This window comes from Podarcis cretensis (genome assembly GCF_951804945.1).
Source record: "Podarcis cretensis genome assembly, chromosome: 6".
Lineage (NCBI taxonomy): Eukaryota > Metazoa > Chordata > Lepidosauria > Squamata > Lacertidae > Podarcis > Podarcis cretensis.
In genome coordinates this window covers 3,965,804-3,982,869 of record NC_137175.1, presented here as the reverse complement: position 1 = coordinate 3,982,869, position 17,066 = coordinate 3,965,804, and the positions used below count along the sequence as shown (strand labels likewise).

The 17,066-nt window shown below is 46.3% G+C and overlaps 1 protein-coding gene across 1 annotated transcript; it reads left to right on the top strand.

The window, feature by feature from the left end:
• On the top strand, nucleotides 1-15,529 carry LOC307217801 (purine nucleoside phosphorylase-like). Its single transcript, XM_079979722.1, has 6 exons — nucleotides 1-190; nucleotides 3,543-3,706; nucleotides 7,322-7,425; nucleotides 8,836-9,011; nucleotides 11,062-11,252; nucleotides 14,665-15,529. Exons 1-6 carry the CDS (start codon nucleotides 168-170, stop codon nucleotides 14,913-14,915), a joined length of 909 nt encoding a protein of 302 aa, XP_079835848.1. The 5' UTR covers nucleotides 1-167; the 3' UTR covers nucleotides 14,916-15,529.
• Nucleotides 15,530-17,066: the final 1,537 nt, after the last annotated feature.

Sequence of the window (17,066 nt, the reverse complement as noted above, 5' to 3'; positions counted from 1 at the left end):
AATGGCCAGCCCCCAGGGGAAAACAAAGCATTCTCTGTGCATATAAAAAGCTGGCTTCCTGGGCTTTAGAAGCAGTGGGGGAAAGTTGTGGTCAGTGTCCTGAGGAAAAGCTCTCCAGCCCAGATCTCCATCCTCTCTTCAGAGTCTGCGCTCATCTGCAGTCCAGGATGCAACCCACCGAAAACTTCAGGTAAGCACAAACCAGGAATCTCATCACCTCTCTAGATGCTTTCATACTTATTGGGATTTTTAGTGCTGCTTATGCATGCACCCCCCAGGTTTCCACCTCTTGAAAATGCGATCACATTCGCTGCTAAAATTTACTTTTCCCACTTTAAAAAATATATATATATAGCTTACCATATTTTCTCTGGGAATCCAGAGAAATGGGGAAATAATATGTGACAGCATCTTGGTGAGTGGTGGCGTGGGGTGTGGGTGCTGCAATAGAAAAACATGCCTGAGAGACGGATCCATTTTTAGCATTTAAATCACCAGGAGACATGGTGTTTCAAGTTTGTCTCCAGAAGGCCTCTTGCTGTGTGAGCAACAGCCCTTTAAAGATATCCTTTTATAAGGTCTTGTATGGAAACTTTCAACTGCAAAAAGAAAAATTGAAAATAAGATTATTATTTTTTAATGCTTATATTGAATTAAAAAAATTAAGGTCATATATATATATATATATATATATATATATATATATATATATATAAAATAAATGTGCCAGGCAAACACGTACATAAATGTATGGGCCACATGTCTGAGGCAGCAAAGGAAAGCAGCCCTGGATCCATTTTGGCTCCCAAGCTGACCAAATGTTTTCTCTGCAAGGTCAAAGGAAAATGGAAAAGCCTCCCCATTGTCTTTTCATTCACAAATCCTGTCTTAAGGGTATGTCTGTGTATGAATAGGGCGAGCCTGTGACCTGGCTCAGGGCTCTTGTGTCCCCCATAAGGGCAGATTTTCGTTTATTACAATAGCATCCCAAAAATGCCATTGCAAATCTGTAACTTGTTTTGTAATCCCCACTTTGAGTGAATTCTGGTATTCTGGCCAACATACAGTTTTGCACATGGTCAGCTAAATACCACAAGCAGAATTACAGCTGGTGGAAAATCTAGACATAAAGTTCATATTACCCACCTAGTGGACAATCTCTGTAGTTTCTAAACTTTAAACGCAACATGTGAAGGCATCCACATTTGTAATTTCCAATTGGATCTTGTCCCTTGGTGGCTGCCAAATTCTGCATCTTACAAAAACCCACATTAGGAATTCTTTGACACCCTGGTTAGTCTTGTACAACGTGCCTTTGCCTATTTACAATTTGTTTGGTGCTATGGGCTAAATGATTGGATTCCAATGATAAATAATAATAATAATAATAATAATAATAATTTTATTTATACCCTGCCCTCCCCAGCCAAGACCGGGCTCAGGGCAGCTAACAGCCGATATAAAAACAAATTGATTGAAATACAACTTAGAAACAAGATTAAAATACAACATTAAAACATTAATATGCAGCCTCATTTCAATAGAAACTCAAATCAAAAACTTTTTTGGGGATGAAAACATCAGGTCTTCACAAAGGCTAACTATCCAGACTGGTCCTACATGGGCCAGAAAAAAGCCAGGGAAATCCACAAACAGGAGGTCTATCCTCTTTGATATCTGAAGGTGCTGTTCGCAACAAGTGTGTGTCTATCATTTTGTTTCTGAATGTTTTTGGTAACAATGGACTGTAAGTGTGAACTGTTTCCATTGAAAACCACCGGTCACAAAAATCGTTGTAAAGACATTCTGACTGGACAATAAGTAATATTAATGATTTTATAATTTAAAATGGACATGTGGTATGATGATAAACAATGGAACCAGGGGAGAGAATAGGGGGAAGTCAACTCTATTTTTTTCTCTGTGTTTGAATATGTATTGTTGTTTTTTATTTTGAATTGTTTTTGGAAAATTAATAATATAATATTTTAAAAAAAGAAAACCACCGGTCACATTGTTATAGGAAAATCCTTGGGCTCACTTGGATTACCAAACAAAGATAGCAGCCAGGAATATAGGAGCTGTTAACGGAGAAATCTGAGGGCTCCCTTGGACAAAAAAACACGGACACCAGCCAGGAATACCAGAGCAAAACAGCTAGTAGGCTTGGCCTTTATTGAACAGGACTCCCACCTGCCACAAGGTGGAACAAGATGGAAGCCCCAAACAAGGACTCTTGAGAGTTGCAGCCCAGCAACACCTAAAGGCTACAGCCTCTCCATCCTCTGGGCTGAACTCGTCAGCAGTGGCTGTCCAGAATTTCAGGAAAGGGTCTCTCCTTCCCAGCCCTGCCCAAAGATGCTGAGGATTGAACCTGGGGCATTGAGAGGCAGTGTGGTGTAGTGGTTAGACCTGGTCCAAATCGCTGCTCAGCCATGAAGCTCACGGGGCCACCTTGGGGGCTGGGCACTGCCTCTCAGCCAGACCTACCTCACAGGGTTGCTGTGGGGAATCAGTGAGGCAGGGGAGGGCCACCTGGAGCACTTTGGGAGAAAAAAGTGAGATATAAATGCAATAAATGGTCATAATCCTGCACAGAAGAATTGTGGGATCATAGAATTGCGGAGTTGGAAGGGACCACGAATGGTCCAGCCCCCTGAAATGCAGGAATCTTCTGCCCAACATGGGGTTTGAACCCACAACCCTGACATTAACAGTTGCATGTTCTGATTGGCTTTGGCTCTTTCTTCACCTATTGGTATTATAAACAAAAAATCTGCCCTTTTTCCCTTATGGGGTATCCAAGAGCCCATATAGAGTCCTTACGTAGGTTCCCTGTTGGTAGGAGAAAATAACAGAGGCCAACCAGAGAATATTGAGAAGCAAAGCAGCTCGTAAGCCTGATCTTTATTGATCTGTTGCAACAGGGTGATCGCCTCACACACAGGAAAGGAGGAGGACCCAGAACCAAAGTGTGCCTGCCCTTATATAGACATTTTAAATTCCCTGCCCTGGAGCTCAAGACCACCCCCAGAAACATCATACCTACATCACAGAAAAGGCAGTCTACAGCAGAAATCTGAGTGTGTTGTTTATCTCGCCTGACAGGTTACCTATTGCTCACTTAATGCCAGTCTTTTGTAATGATAAATACTTAGTTCCTGAGCCAGGTCACAGGCTCACCCTATTCAAACACAGACAGACATACCCTTAAGACGGGATTTGTGAAGGAAAAGACAATGGGGAGGCTTTTCCATTTTCCTTTGACTTTGCAGAGAAAACATCTGGTCAGTTTGGGAATCAAAAATGGTTTCAGATTGGTCTTCCTGTGCTGATCTATGTACATGCTTGGTTGGTACATTTATGAACATTTATTATATATCTAAGACCTTAAAATTCTTATCACATTGGAAACCGATTCCACGGCTGACCATCCCTACCTCTGGGGTTGGGCTAGATGACCCTCAGGGTCCCTTCCAACCCGGCACTTCTATGATTCTGATTCAACCTTGCTGCCGTTCTTTTCCAATCTCTCTTTGCAGCTTTGAGCTCTGCAGAGAGACGGCCGACTGGCTCCTGGCTCGTACCAGACAGCGCCCCAGAATCGCCATCATCTGTGGCTCTGGACTGGGACCCCTCGCTGACAGCTTGAAGAACCCGGAGTCTTTCAAGTACATGGACATCCCCAACTTCCCGCACAGCACAGGTATGGAGAACATAGCTGTCAACCGTCCCTTATATGGCGGAAAAGTCCCTTATCCCAGTGCTGTGTCCCGCTGCTGTCCCTTATTGATGATGTCCCTTAAATTTCCCGGGTTTCTTTTTTTTTTAAAGTAGTATTTATTAAAGTTTCCACAAAAAAAGAAAAAAAAAGTTACAAAAATGGTAAAAAGAAAACACAAGAAATACAAACAGTAAGAAGAACAAAAACAATTAGAGAACCAAAAAACAATTAAGAACAATCCCTCTTTCTAGTCTTGCAGTTCATTTACTTATTTTCATGACTTCCTCACACCTCCCTTTTTTGTATTCCAATTCAAAAATTTAATTCAACAAATCCATACCCTCTCTTTTTCTCTTAATTCTTTATCATCACGTATTATAATTTTGAATTTTCATCTAATATCAATCCCTTTTTACATATTCCTTTTAACATTATTGCTAAAGCCACTTCATTTCATTCCAACTAAATTTCCCGGGTTTCAAAGGAAGCAGCTCCTCTCCCTCCCTCCCTCCCTGCCGGCCAGGGAGGAGGGAGGCTCCGACTGCTTGGCTACGTTGCTCACCCAATAAGGAGTCTAAGAATGACTGGGGGGTGGAGCTTGCATGCCTTGTGCCAATCAAATCGGCCGCGTTGCCTGGGGACTCGCCTTTGCTCAGCGCTTCCCAGCGGAGAGGTGACGGTGGTTTTCCTTGCTGCATCCCCTTTGCCGGTTTGCTGCGCTGTGGGAACCGCCGCTTGAGGCTTCATTTGGCTGCTGGCTGGGCTTTCTGCCTTTGGCTCGGTGGGGCTCAGAAGTTGAACATACCTGTGCTCGGAAAATCCCTTATTTTGGCTGCTGATCCCTCATTTTCAAGGTTGCTGGTCCCTTATTTTCAAATCTGTAAGTTAACAGCTATGATGGAGAACTACCCTTGCTGCGTGCCGCTGCTCTGCAATTCCTCCCAGGGTCTTTTCACGCCGTCCTGGGGCATCACGTCTGCTTCCTCGCTGGCCAGCCGGAACGGATTGTGCATGAATTGTGCAGATTGTGATCTGATTTCTTTCCGCCGGGCCTGTAAGATGGAGTTGTTCCACCTGGCCTTTGGCTTGGAGTCAATTTGATTCTCTCCCCCTCTCTTTTTTCCTTTCTCCTCCTGTGATGAGGCTGTGTTTTAATGTTGTATTTTAATCTTGTTTTTAAGTTGTAATCATTCAACTTGTTTTTATTATTGGTTGTTAGCCACCCTGAGCCCGGCTTTGGCTGAGGAGGGCGGGGTATAAATAAAAATTATTATTATTATTGTTATTAAGCAGAAAAAACTGCAACAAGAGATCAGCTCCATGTTTTGGGGCTGGGTTGGCTGTCAGCTTAGCTTGAGGGCATTTTCACCCAGGGTGCTAAAATCCCGCTTTGCATTTCTCAAGCCTTGCATGTGAATGGGAAACCCATCATAGCAAGGATCTACCTCTGAGTTAAAAATAGTGGTATCTGGCTACCCTCTTGTGGTGAAATGGACACATCTGCACTGTTATGATGATGAATGGCAGAGTGCATGTGAATTTTCCTACCTGGTAGTGCAAAAGCTGTGTAGGTAACTGGAGGGTTTGTGTGTTTAGAGAGAGAGAAGAGTTTGGATTTGATATCCCGCTTTATCACTACCCGAAGGAGTCTCAAAGCAGCTAACATTCTCCTTTCCCTTCCTCCCCCCACAACAAACACTCTGTGAGGTGAGTGGGGCTGAGAGACTTCAAAGAAGTGTGACTAGCCCAAAGTCACCCAGCAGCTGCATGTGGAAGAGCAGAGACGCGAACCCGGATCACCAGATTACGAGTCTACCGCTCTTAACCACTACACCACACACTCTGAGATTATGTTAGCAACTTAGGCTCATATTGTACATTGATGAATTCATCTGGGTCCAAGAGCTTTCCTTGTCATTCCATAGCTGTACCTTGTGAAAACCTGATCTAACCCACTGGATTGAAGCTCAGTTAAGCAAACATTTCTTAGGATTGTCCACGCATAAGATCCAATCCAGTGGGTAAGTTTGGATTTTTGCAAAGCAGAGGCACAGAACAATAGGAAACTCTCTCAGACCCAGAGGAATTAATTGCTGCACAAAAAAAATTGAAATTTGGGTCAAGCAAAATTATGGACAAGCCCTTGCACTCCAAGGTGTTAGCATTCCCATCCCATCCAGGAGACGCCGGGAATTCAACCTGGCATTTTCTGCTCTTCCACTGAGCCCTTCATGTTTTCAATGGGCTTTGAATAAATCTGCAATTAGTTTTGTTGTTTTGAATTCTGTTGCGTTATTGTCTTCCTGAGTGGTTCATGCAAACCACTCTTCTGAACAATGCTGAATGAAGGGCAGGAGGCTTTGGGGATGAATTTATGGAACCAAGGGGGCGCTGGCCCAACAAAGTTTGGGAACCACTGGTTTAATAAACAATGGCTTAGTTGCATGCAATGTGCGGGGTCTCTTTTTCTCCTTAATAAATAATAATAAATTTTTATTTATACCCCGCCCTTCCCACTTCAGAAAACCGGGCTCAGGGCGGCTAACAACAAATTTAAAACACTTAATTGTAATGCAACATAGAAGCAGCACCTTGAGGATCTCTAGCCATCTTCATTGCATTAAGCAGTTGGTCCCTTACCTTTCTCGCCCCGACCTGGCCACAGTGATCCATGCGACGGTCACCTCCAGGCTTGACTACTGTAATTCAGTCTATGCGCGGCTGCCCTTGAAGCTGTCCCACAAACTCCAGCGGGTGCAGAATGCTGCAGCGACTCTCCTCATGGGGTCCCTGCCATGGGAGCATATTCACCCAGTGCTTTACCAGTTGCACTGGCTCCCGGTGGAGTATCAGGTCAGGTTCAAGGTGCTGGTCTTGACCTTTAAAGCCCTTTGTGGCTTAGGGCCCTCGTATTTACAGGACCGCCTCTCCTGGTCTGCCCTGCAGATGACCTTAAGGTCCATGAATAATCATAGTTTAGAGGTCCTGGGCCCTAAGGAAGCCAGACTATCCTCCACCAGGGCCAGGGCCTTTTCAGTGATGGCTCCGACCTGGTGGAATGCTCTGTCCCAGGAGACCAGGGCCCTGCAGGAGATAACTTCCTTCCGCAGGGCCTGTAAGACAGAGCTATTCTGCCTGGCTTTCAACTTGAACTTAGCCTGATCTTTTATTCCCCTTCCTTCCCTCCCCCTTCCCTTTTTATGAAGATTACCCGCACTGAAACCCCACAGCTAATTCCCCCCTGGTCTCCTCGCTGGCCCAAGTTGGACCAATTCAGCCATCTAGCCCTGGGGATTATCTAATGCTTATTTCCCCTAAATTGATTTTTGAATTTTATTGTTATTCATGTTTTTACACTGTATTTTATGCTGCTTTTACAATTAAGTGTTTTAAATTTGTTGTTAGCCGCCCTGAGCCCAGTTTTTGAACCAGGAAGGGCAGGGTATAAAATGTATTATTATTAGCCATAGCCGAGATGTGAGTCTCAGTACTGCTCCTGGTGGACCTGCTAGGAAGGGCAACGACTGGGAGATGGGGCCTCCAAGGACATTTGGGGCATGTTAACCTTCTCTTTCTGCTCTCTTCCTCTCTCCACAGTGTCGGGCCATGACGGTCAGCTTCTCTTTGGGGAGCTGCAGGGCAAGCCATGCGTCTGCATGAAGGGGCGCTTCCACATGTACGAGGGCTACCCGCTTTGGAAGGTAGGTGGAAGGGCTGTGCTGCCCAAAGTGTTACTCAAGTGATGGGCGCCAACTTGGATGGCTTCAAGAAGAAGCGGAGAGGGAACCAGAAGCATTTTTGTTAGGGATTGTAGGACAAGGCCTGCCAAGGAAAACAAAGAATTTATTTATGTATGCTAAAGGTAAAGGCACCCCTGACCATTAGGTCCAGTCGCGGACGACTCTGGGATTGCGCGTGTTGGCTATTTGCAGATTAGTTGCGCTGCAGAGAGCTTGCTTGGGAGACCGCACATTACAAGGAACGCAAAAATAATTTTAGCTAGGTTTTAATAACAAAAACAAAAACTCCTTTTACATTAAATATATCGATAAGCATGACGCAACCACCAGGGTACTGAGAGAGCTAGGCGCTGCTCTTTATATACTATACCCAATTGCTGACACAGCTTAATTAACACAACTATACTGTATATTAATTAACTACACCTGCTATACTGTTTCACAGCTGTAAAACTAGGTCACATTATTTGCTCTGGCCCTTAAAGACATACACATCTTGTGGAACAATAATGAACCTTCACATTTAAAGAGACCATTCAACAGCGCACTCATCTCGCTCTATAGGCCGTGGGAGCTGGCGTTTGTCCTCAGACAGCTTCTGGGTCATGTGGCCAGCAAGACTAAGCCGCTTCTGGTGAACCAGAGCAGCGCATGGAAATGCCGTTTACCTTCCCGCCGGAGCAGGAAGGTAAACGGCATTTATCTGCTTGCACTTTGATGTGTTTTCGAACTGCTAGGTTGGCTGGAGCTGGGACTGAGCAACAGGAGCTCACCCTGTCGCGGGGATTCGAACCACCGACCTTCTGATCGGCAAGTCCTAGGTGTTACCGTGCGCTGCTCTGGTTCACCCAAGTGGCTTAGTCCTGCTGGCCACATGACCTGGAAGCTGTATGCTGGCTCCCTCGGCCAGTACAGCAAGATGAGCGCCGCAACCCCCAAGTCGGTCACGACTGGATCTAATGGTCAGGGGTCCCTTTACCTTTACCTTTGTTCCTGTTTTATATTTTTGGAATAATTTTTATTTGATTTTACAACTCCATTCACAAGCGACAGACAGATGCCAGCTAGTTAACTTTTAAAGGTTGATGCCCATCACCATAATTCCATAGCTTAACCAACTCTGCCTTATGCGATGAAGTATTTTGTTTCATCCTGAATCTTCCAGATTTAACAAAGCTGCTGTCGCGCTCAGGTTTTTTTGCTTGCCGATTTCCCATTTGGATGCCTGGTTTATCGTTGCGGCAGCAGGACACCGGATTAAACGGGCCGCAGGCCTGATCCAGCTGCCGGGCTCTTCTCACCCTCGTACGGAGAGAAGGGACACCTCCCTCCGCTGATGTAAACGTCCCTCTGCTCTGCTCTCTCTGCCAGGTCACGTTCCCGATCCGCGTTCTCAAACTCCTGGGCGTCGAGACGCTGCTGGTGACCAACGCGGCCGGGGCCTTGGCGGATTCGTACAGCGTCGGGGACCTCATGATTATTCGGGACCACATCAACCTGCTGGGCTTGGCTGGGCTAAACCCCTTGCTGGGGCCCAATGAGGAAAGGTGAGTACCGGACTTCCGGTTGGCCGCCCGATTAATGGAAGACGGGAGCTGTTTTGGCTGAAAGAGCCCTGGCGCTTTGAAGATTGGGGTGACATGCAGAGGAGCTCTTTGCATGAACATGGGGTTGTGGATAGTCTTTTTCTGGCTCTCAGGACTACCCAAATCACATTCCCTCTTCCCAGGCCACACCTCTCACCAGCTCTGCTTCACATTCCCCCAATGTTTCAGGATAGCTGGAATGTCCTTAATCCCCTGATAGTTGTAAGAATGGAATGAACACACACACACACACACACACACACACACACACACACTGTATTTTAGGCTGTTTTTTTGTTGCATCAATTAATTGTTTTAAATTTGTTGTTATCCCAGTTTTCTGAATCGGGAAGGGCAGGGTATAAATAAAAAATTATTTATTATATTATTTATTACACACACACACCACAATGCAGTTATTTGTGCATTTATAACAACAATTAAACATTGACTTCCCTTCCACCCTTCTATATTTTGTTACTTCTATTTCTTGAATTTATATACCGCCCTATACCCAGAGGTCCCAGGGAGGTTCACAGGATAAAATCAGAATATAAAACCACAAAGTACAGAGTCAAAATAAAAACGACGGCAACCCAATAGCCTTGCCCAACAAATTTTTAAAGGGTATAGGCTGTAGTTTAAAAACAGTTAAAATGCTAAAAATAAAAAGTTTTTAAGCTATTAAAGAAAAATAAATTAAAATCAGTTTAACAGAAGAAGCAGTACACTCTGCTGGGCTGTTCCATGATTCCTCCAAGTTACCAATTACTGATACATACTATAATCAAATCACACCACCTTTTTCTCATTTTACTCTCAATGTAACCTTTACAGCTCAATTTAAACCTACTAGCAATTTCACTTGTTTACAATCATTCTTCATATGCTCTACAAACATTTTCCAATGCTCCTTACATACTGTTTGATCTTGATCTCTGGTTCTGCTGGTTAGACTTCCCAATTCTGCAGACTCCATCAACTTCAGCTGCCACTCCTCCTTCGTGGGAACTGCTCCCCTGCCTCCATTTTCGAGCATATTGGATTCAGGATGCAATAGTTGCATACCAAAACAAATTCGGCTAATTCTTTGGGACGCTAGGGGAGGATATATCATTTCCTTCTTATCCTTCCTCATGAGATCAGCAGCCCTTTCCTCCTTAAACTTGGACACGAGTCACAAAGAGGCTTACAAACAATAATAAATAATAATAATATAATAGGACATCACAATTACAACGTAAATGATACAGAATAATTAACAAATCACCAGCAAAACAATTACAGTAAAACAACCACCTTCTATAAAACACTATTAACGGAACAACAAACAGAAAAGCTAAACAGCATAACCCCAACAAAAGTCCTAAGATTCACAAAGCGCTTTGGCAAAACAATATTAACAATATTAACAGCTCATCTTCCTCTTTTCCTTCTCCCCCCCCTTTTTTCTTTTTTCTCTCCCCCCCCCTCCTTTCCTTTTACCTTTTTGTTTTTTCTTTCCCATAATGGCTTACGTCCTATGCCATTTTCTTTGATATTTTTTGTAGGTTTTTAAGCTTTTTTTTTCATTATTATTATTATTATTATTAAGGAATTTTCTTTTGTAATTTTGGTTGTCTATATTTATCTGTATTTGTTTAAAGCAAAATAAAAGTATTAAAAAAACAACAACAATATTAACAGCATTAACAAACTAACAACCCAAAACAAACTAAGCACTGTTGAATTGGCACACACACTCTTCCCCTCTGTGAATCACAGCCTTCCACTCAGTTCATCAAAAGACGCATAGGCATAGCTCTCTTCCGAAGGCAAGGCAGGTGGGAAAAGCCATTGCCGGATGCTCAGCATAAACATCCAATTCCCCTCGTCACAGCAGCCTCTGGAAGGGATATATCTGGTACATCTGCCTACCTCCTGGCACGAGGGGCTGCCTGTCTGCTTGGCCCTGGCACCAAGCCACAATACCTGTTTCCTCCCTGCTCAGAGCACCCCCTTCTTTCTCCAGGTTCGGACCTCGCTTCCCTGCTCTTTCGGATGCGTACGACAGCCAGATCCGCGCTTTGGCCATGGACACAGCCCGACGCCTTGGCTACAGCTCTTTCGTCAAAGAGGGGGTGTACTGCATGGTCGGGGGACCCAGTTTTGAATCTATCGCAGAGGCCCGGCTCCTTCACATGCTGGGGGCGGACGCTGTAGGTAAGAGCTGGAAGGAAGCTGCGTCTCTTCGCGTCCGGTTGTAACCTTTTTAAGGCCCTTTAAACCATGGGTAGGAAAAATGTTGCACCCAAGCTGGGACGAAAGGAGCCAAACGACACCAAGGGGGTTAAATCCAGAGAAAGAGCGTTTATTCTGCCACCCGGGGGGGGGGGCAGAGGCACCTGTGTGATTCAGTTCACAAAAGACAGGCCGCAGCAAAAAGCATTTTACATCAGGTTTTTATCCTGTTCCCCAAACCCCTTCTTCCCTCTCCCCCTTCACAGATTTTACATAGAAATGTTTCTTTTCGTTCTCTGGCTCTGCTCCTGGAAGTATGTTGCAAATCAATGTACCAGGACAAGGTTATCTTGGATCTGGGAAGCGAAAAGCTTTACTGTTCTCAGCTCTAGATTTGTTACAGCGTTTTTCGTTACAGAGAGGACTGCTTAGCTAACGCTTTTTGTCTTAGAGGAAAATGCAGTTTTAAAATGCTTATGGCGAGGCCTGGCTGGGGGGGGGGGAATTCACAAACAGTTTTTAGGGCTTTTTTGGGGGAACCCTAACTGTACCCCTTCACGGTAACCCTTGGCCTTGTTCTGCACCTGCTAGATTGCCTTCTTCCCTATGGCCAGCCTTTGCCAACCTGGTACCCTCCAGATGTTCTGGACTACAACTCCCATCAGCCCCAGCCAGAGGCCAAAACCTCTGGAGAGCACCAGGTTGGCAAAGCCTGCCATGGGCTTTATGCATCTTGTTTATAGCACTAATTTGGTTGAAAAGTTTTATTATTTTTCAGTTAATAATAATAATAAATTTTATTTATACCCTGCCCTCCCTGGCCAGAGCTGGGCTCAGGGCGGCTAACACCAATAAAATCACAGTAAAAACATAATAGGGGGAAAAGAGAAGGGGGGGCAATTTAAAATACAGGCTAAAATGCAATTTAAAATGCAGCCTCATTTGAAAGTAGCCGATAAATCATGATCATAAGGGGAGGGAAAAATAAGGGTCAGACCAAGTCTAAACCAAAGGCCAGGCAGAACAGCTCTGTCTTGCAGGCCCTGCGGAAAGATGTCAAGTCCCGCAGGGCCCTAGTTTCTTGTGGCAGAGCGTTCCACCAAGTCGGGGCCAGTACTGAAAAGGCCCTGGCCCTAGTTGAGACCAATCTAACCTCCTTGAGACTCGGGACCTCCAAAGTGTTGTTATTTGTGGACCTTAAGGTCCTCCGCGTGGCATACGAGGAGGGGCAGTCCCATAGGTACATGGGTCCTAGGCCTAGTTGGCATGGAGGGGGAAGTCTTTAGCAAGCATCTGAACTCATTGTTTAATTCTACAGGTTACCCCCCACTACATGAATCTCACTTGCATGCAACTGAATTTACATGGGTCACCACAAAATAGATAGATTGGCCTTCCCTTGCTCGGGGCCCGGAATGTAACCCCCGCATAACTGGGAGGCAGGGATGCTTGTATTTGCAAAAAAATTACTTCTAGAGAGTACCTGATCTCTGACAAATGCACCGCAGGAAAGATGCATCTGGGTTGCTAGGGGGCAAAGAGAGGGCAAACTAGAGATTCCAAACACTGCTAGAAAATAAGATAGAAGTGGACTGAAGGGGAGGAGAAACCAGAAGCTCTATAGCACCTCAGGGATTTTTTTTGCCTGGTGTCCAAACAACTCACTTAACCATCAATCACAGCTCTGACTTCACTCATTGGCTAAAATCACTGATCCAGGCTGGCTCATTTCACAAGAATTGCTTAGACATGTACCTGGGCATTTAGCTTCATATCTTTCTTTGTAGGAGAGCTAAATATTTCCTTTAACAAAATATGAAAGTTCCAAGTCTGAAGCCTTTGCTGAGGGGGCCAATGGCACCAGTCTGACAACTCCTGAGCCAAACTCTTGTTATGCAGAGGTGTAACTTGTTGTGCGGGTGGCGCTGTGGGTTAAACCACAGAGCCTATGACTTGCCGATCAGATGGTGAGCGGCTCAAATCCCCGCGATGCGGTGAGCTCCCATTCCTCGGCCCCTGCTCCTGCCAACCTAGCAGTTCGAAAGCACCTCAAAGTGCAAGTAGATAAATAGGTACCACTCCGGCGGAAAGGTGTTTCTGTGCGCTGCTCTGGTTTGCCAGAAGCGGCTTAGTCATGCTGGCCACATGACCTGGAAGCTGTACGCCGGCTCCCTCGGCCAATAAAGCGAGATGAGCGCCGCAACCCCAGAGTCGGCCACAACTGGACATAATGGTCAGGGGTCCCTTTACCTTTACCTTTAACTTTTTGTTAAGTCCTGCACCAAGCTTACACGAGTTTGTGCTGTTGCAGGAATTTATGTACAGGTCGAGGGTGGCAGTTTGCCCCTCCAGCAGATGATATGCACATGCAGCCCACTACCAAAATCAGTACAATCGCTTTTGAGACTTGTGATTTGTCCCCACAAAACACTTCATCACAGTTTCTTCCTATCTATTCAAAGGGCCTTTGCTGCACGATACCAAATGTAACAATTCACTGATAAATGTCTCTATGTACTGGCTCACAGGGAAAACTTCAGAAATTCATATAGACATGTGAGCTCAGCTACTCAGCAGCCCCTCTGCCTGAGTGATAATTCCTGGCATCCTGATACCCGAGTGCCAGACAAGTAGCCATTCCAGAAATAACAAACCCAGATGAAGCCAAAACTTGGCTGGGAAATAGGGAAATGTAAATACAGTGGGGCCTCACAAGACGAAATTAATCCGTTCCGCGAGTCTCTTCGTCTAGCCGTTTTTTCGTCTTGCGAAGCAAGCCCATTGACGGCTTAGCGGCTTAGCGCTGTTAGCGGCTTAGCGGCTTTTAGTGGCTTATCAGCTTAGCGGATAAGCAGATAAGCGGCTTAGCGGCTTAGAAAAAGGGGGGGGGAGGGAAAAAAAGTTGGAAAAACTCGCAAGACATTTCCCCATAGGGAAATTCGTTTTGCGAAGCGCCTCCAAAACAGAAAACCCTTTCGTCTAGCGGGTTTTCCGTCTTGCGAGGCATTCGTCTTGCGGGGCACCACTGTATCTCTTTTGTTACACTTGATGGGTGTTTGGTGGAGGGCAAGGAGAACCATGGGGCAGGGTCTAGGATGCTCAGATTACTGCCACAAGACCTCCTCTTTCATGAAGTAACCGTGATGTATGAGTGTTGTAGTTTGGGGGGTGTAACATGGGGATTAGCAGCTAATAAAAGTTTGGGGGCTCTTTTGTTGGGGGCTTCCATCTTGTTCCACCTTGTGGCAGGTGGGAGTCCTGTCGCGACAGTCTTCAAGAAAGACCAAGCCTACTGGCTGCTGTTTTGCTCTGGTATTCCTGGCTGGTGTCCTTGGTTTTTTTGTCCAAGGGAGCCCTCAGATTTCTCCATTAACAGCGCCCCGCTTCCTTTTAGGGATGAGCACCGCAGCAGAAGTCGTTGTGGCCAGGCACTGTGGCTTGCGGGTCTTTGGCATCTCGCTGATCACGAACAAGGTGACCAAGGACTACAGCGCAAAAGAGAACGTTGACCACCATGGGGTGCTCGAAGTGAGCCGGAGGAGAGCTTCCACGCTCCAGGCGCTCATCACAGCCCTGGTGGGCAGGCTGGACTTCTGCAGCAGCAGCAGCCAGAAGGACGGCGAGACCTATCAGAATGGAGTCTAAAAACGCCAGGTGTCAGCTGTGGACCCAGGAGTGTGCTGGCAGCAAGGGGAGAGCCGCCCACTCCACATCGTATACTCCAAACAAAATCTGGACTGAGAATCCAAAACTATGACTATGCCTATCTCAATCAAATCACCAGCCTCTGCCAAGCTAGTGCCCTCCAGATGTTTTGGATGGCAACTCCCAGGTCTGGCCATCCAAAACATCTGGTGGGCACCAGGTTGGCAAAGGCAGTTTGACACCAGCCCTGCAGGTGTCTTAATTCTTTATTGTAAGCTGGCCTATCCCTTGTTAGCCCCACAAAGCCCACTGAGCCTGGGAGAGCCAGCGGTGGTACATTGATTGAGAGTGTTGGACTAGGACCCGGGACAGACCCAGATTCAAATCCCCACTTGGCCATGAAGCTCACTGGGTGACCTTGGGCCAGTCACTGCCGTTCAGCCTACCCTACCTCGCAAGGTGGTTGTTGCTGTGAGGATAAAATGGGGAGCAACAGCAAACGTATGCATCATCTTGAGCTCCCTTGAGAAAAGGTGGGATATAAAAGTAATAAACAAACTGTCCCTATCAACGGCTCTGTGCTATCCTGGAGGAATAAATATTGTAAAAATGCACATTGGATTTAAAAGATAACACAACATGCCATGCTAATCTCTGACTGGAGCAAGGTTCCAGAGGTTCCAGGCATGGCCTTTTAGACTGCAACCTTCCCTGGCCTCCCCAGGTCACTGACACAGCCAACTCTGAAACACTAATTCAAACTCTCCTTTGTCTTCCAAGTGAACTCTGAGTTTTTGCATCTGGCACAAAGTTCCCTCTTTTTGGCTTTCCTAATGACTCCTTCCCTTCCCTTTGTCTTTCTTAATAGCACATCTCCCAGGCGATTACCAGGCTGGCCTGGCTATTCCAGCATTAGAATCTGTGCTGGATCCAGGAATTAGAAGCGGGGTCCAACCCTGCAAACCTGGGAACTGCCATTCTAGGTGGCATTACAGCTGGGGGAATCCCTTTATTCTCGGCGTCTTATTTTAAAAAATGCAAAAGAAACAAGTCTCTTGTTGTGGGAGGACAGGTGGAGGTGGCAACTACGGGAATTAAGCCACATTCAGTATAGTGGGCCATCTGACCCTTGAAAAAAAACCGGAGCCTTGGGGACGTATTATTAAGTTTCAATATCACCCTTCACCTGAGGATCACAGGATGTTTTACGATATAAAGGTAAAGGGACCCCTGACCATTAGGTCCAGTCGTGACCGACTCTGGGGTTGTGGCGCTCATCTCGCTTTACTGGCCAAGGGAGCCGGCATACAGCTTCTGGGTCATGTGGCCAGCATGACTAAGCCGCTTCTGGCGAACCGGAGCAGCGCACGGAAACGCTGTTTACCTTCCCGCCGGAGCAGTACCTATTTATCTACATGCACTTTGATGTGTTTTCGAACTGCTAGGTGGGCAGGAGCAGGGACCGAGCAACGAGAGCTAACCCCGTTGCAGGGATTCGAACCGCTGGCCTTCTGATCGTCAAGCCCTAGGCTCTGTGGTTTAACCCACAGCACCACCCGCATCCCTGTTTTACGATGTAAGGTAAAGGTACCCCTGCCCGTACGGGCCAGTCTTGACAGACTCTGGGGTTGTGCGCCCATCTCACTTAAGAGGCCAGGGGCCAGCGCTGTCCGCAGACACTTCCGGGTCACGTGGCCAGCGTGACATCGCTGCTCTGGCCAGAGCCAGAGCCAGAGCCGCACACGGAAACGCTGTTTACCTTCCCGCTGGTAAGCGGTCCCTATTTATCTACTTGCACCTGGGGGTGCTTTCGAACTGCTAGGTTGGCAGGCGCTGGGACCGAGCAGCGGGAGCGCACCCCGCCGCAGGGATTCGAACCACCGACCTTTCGATTGGCAAGCCCTAGGCGCTGAGGCTTTAACCCACAGCGCCACCTGCGTCCCCTGTTTTACGATGTAAAAACACACAAATACCTAACATAGTAACAAACGAGCAATTATCTCCTGAAACACACACACAGTTTAGAAGGCCATAGTTTAATCTGCCAATACAGTGCACTATGTGGGACATGGGCAAGGCCCAAGCAGCTCATTGGGGGAGCCCTTGCCTGGCATGCAGAAGGTCCCAGGTTTAATCGTCAGCATCTTCAGG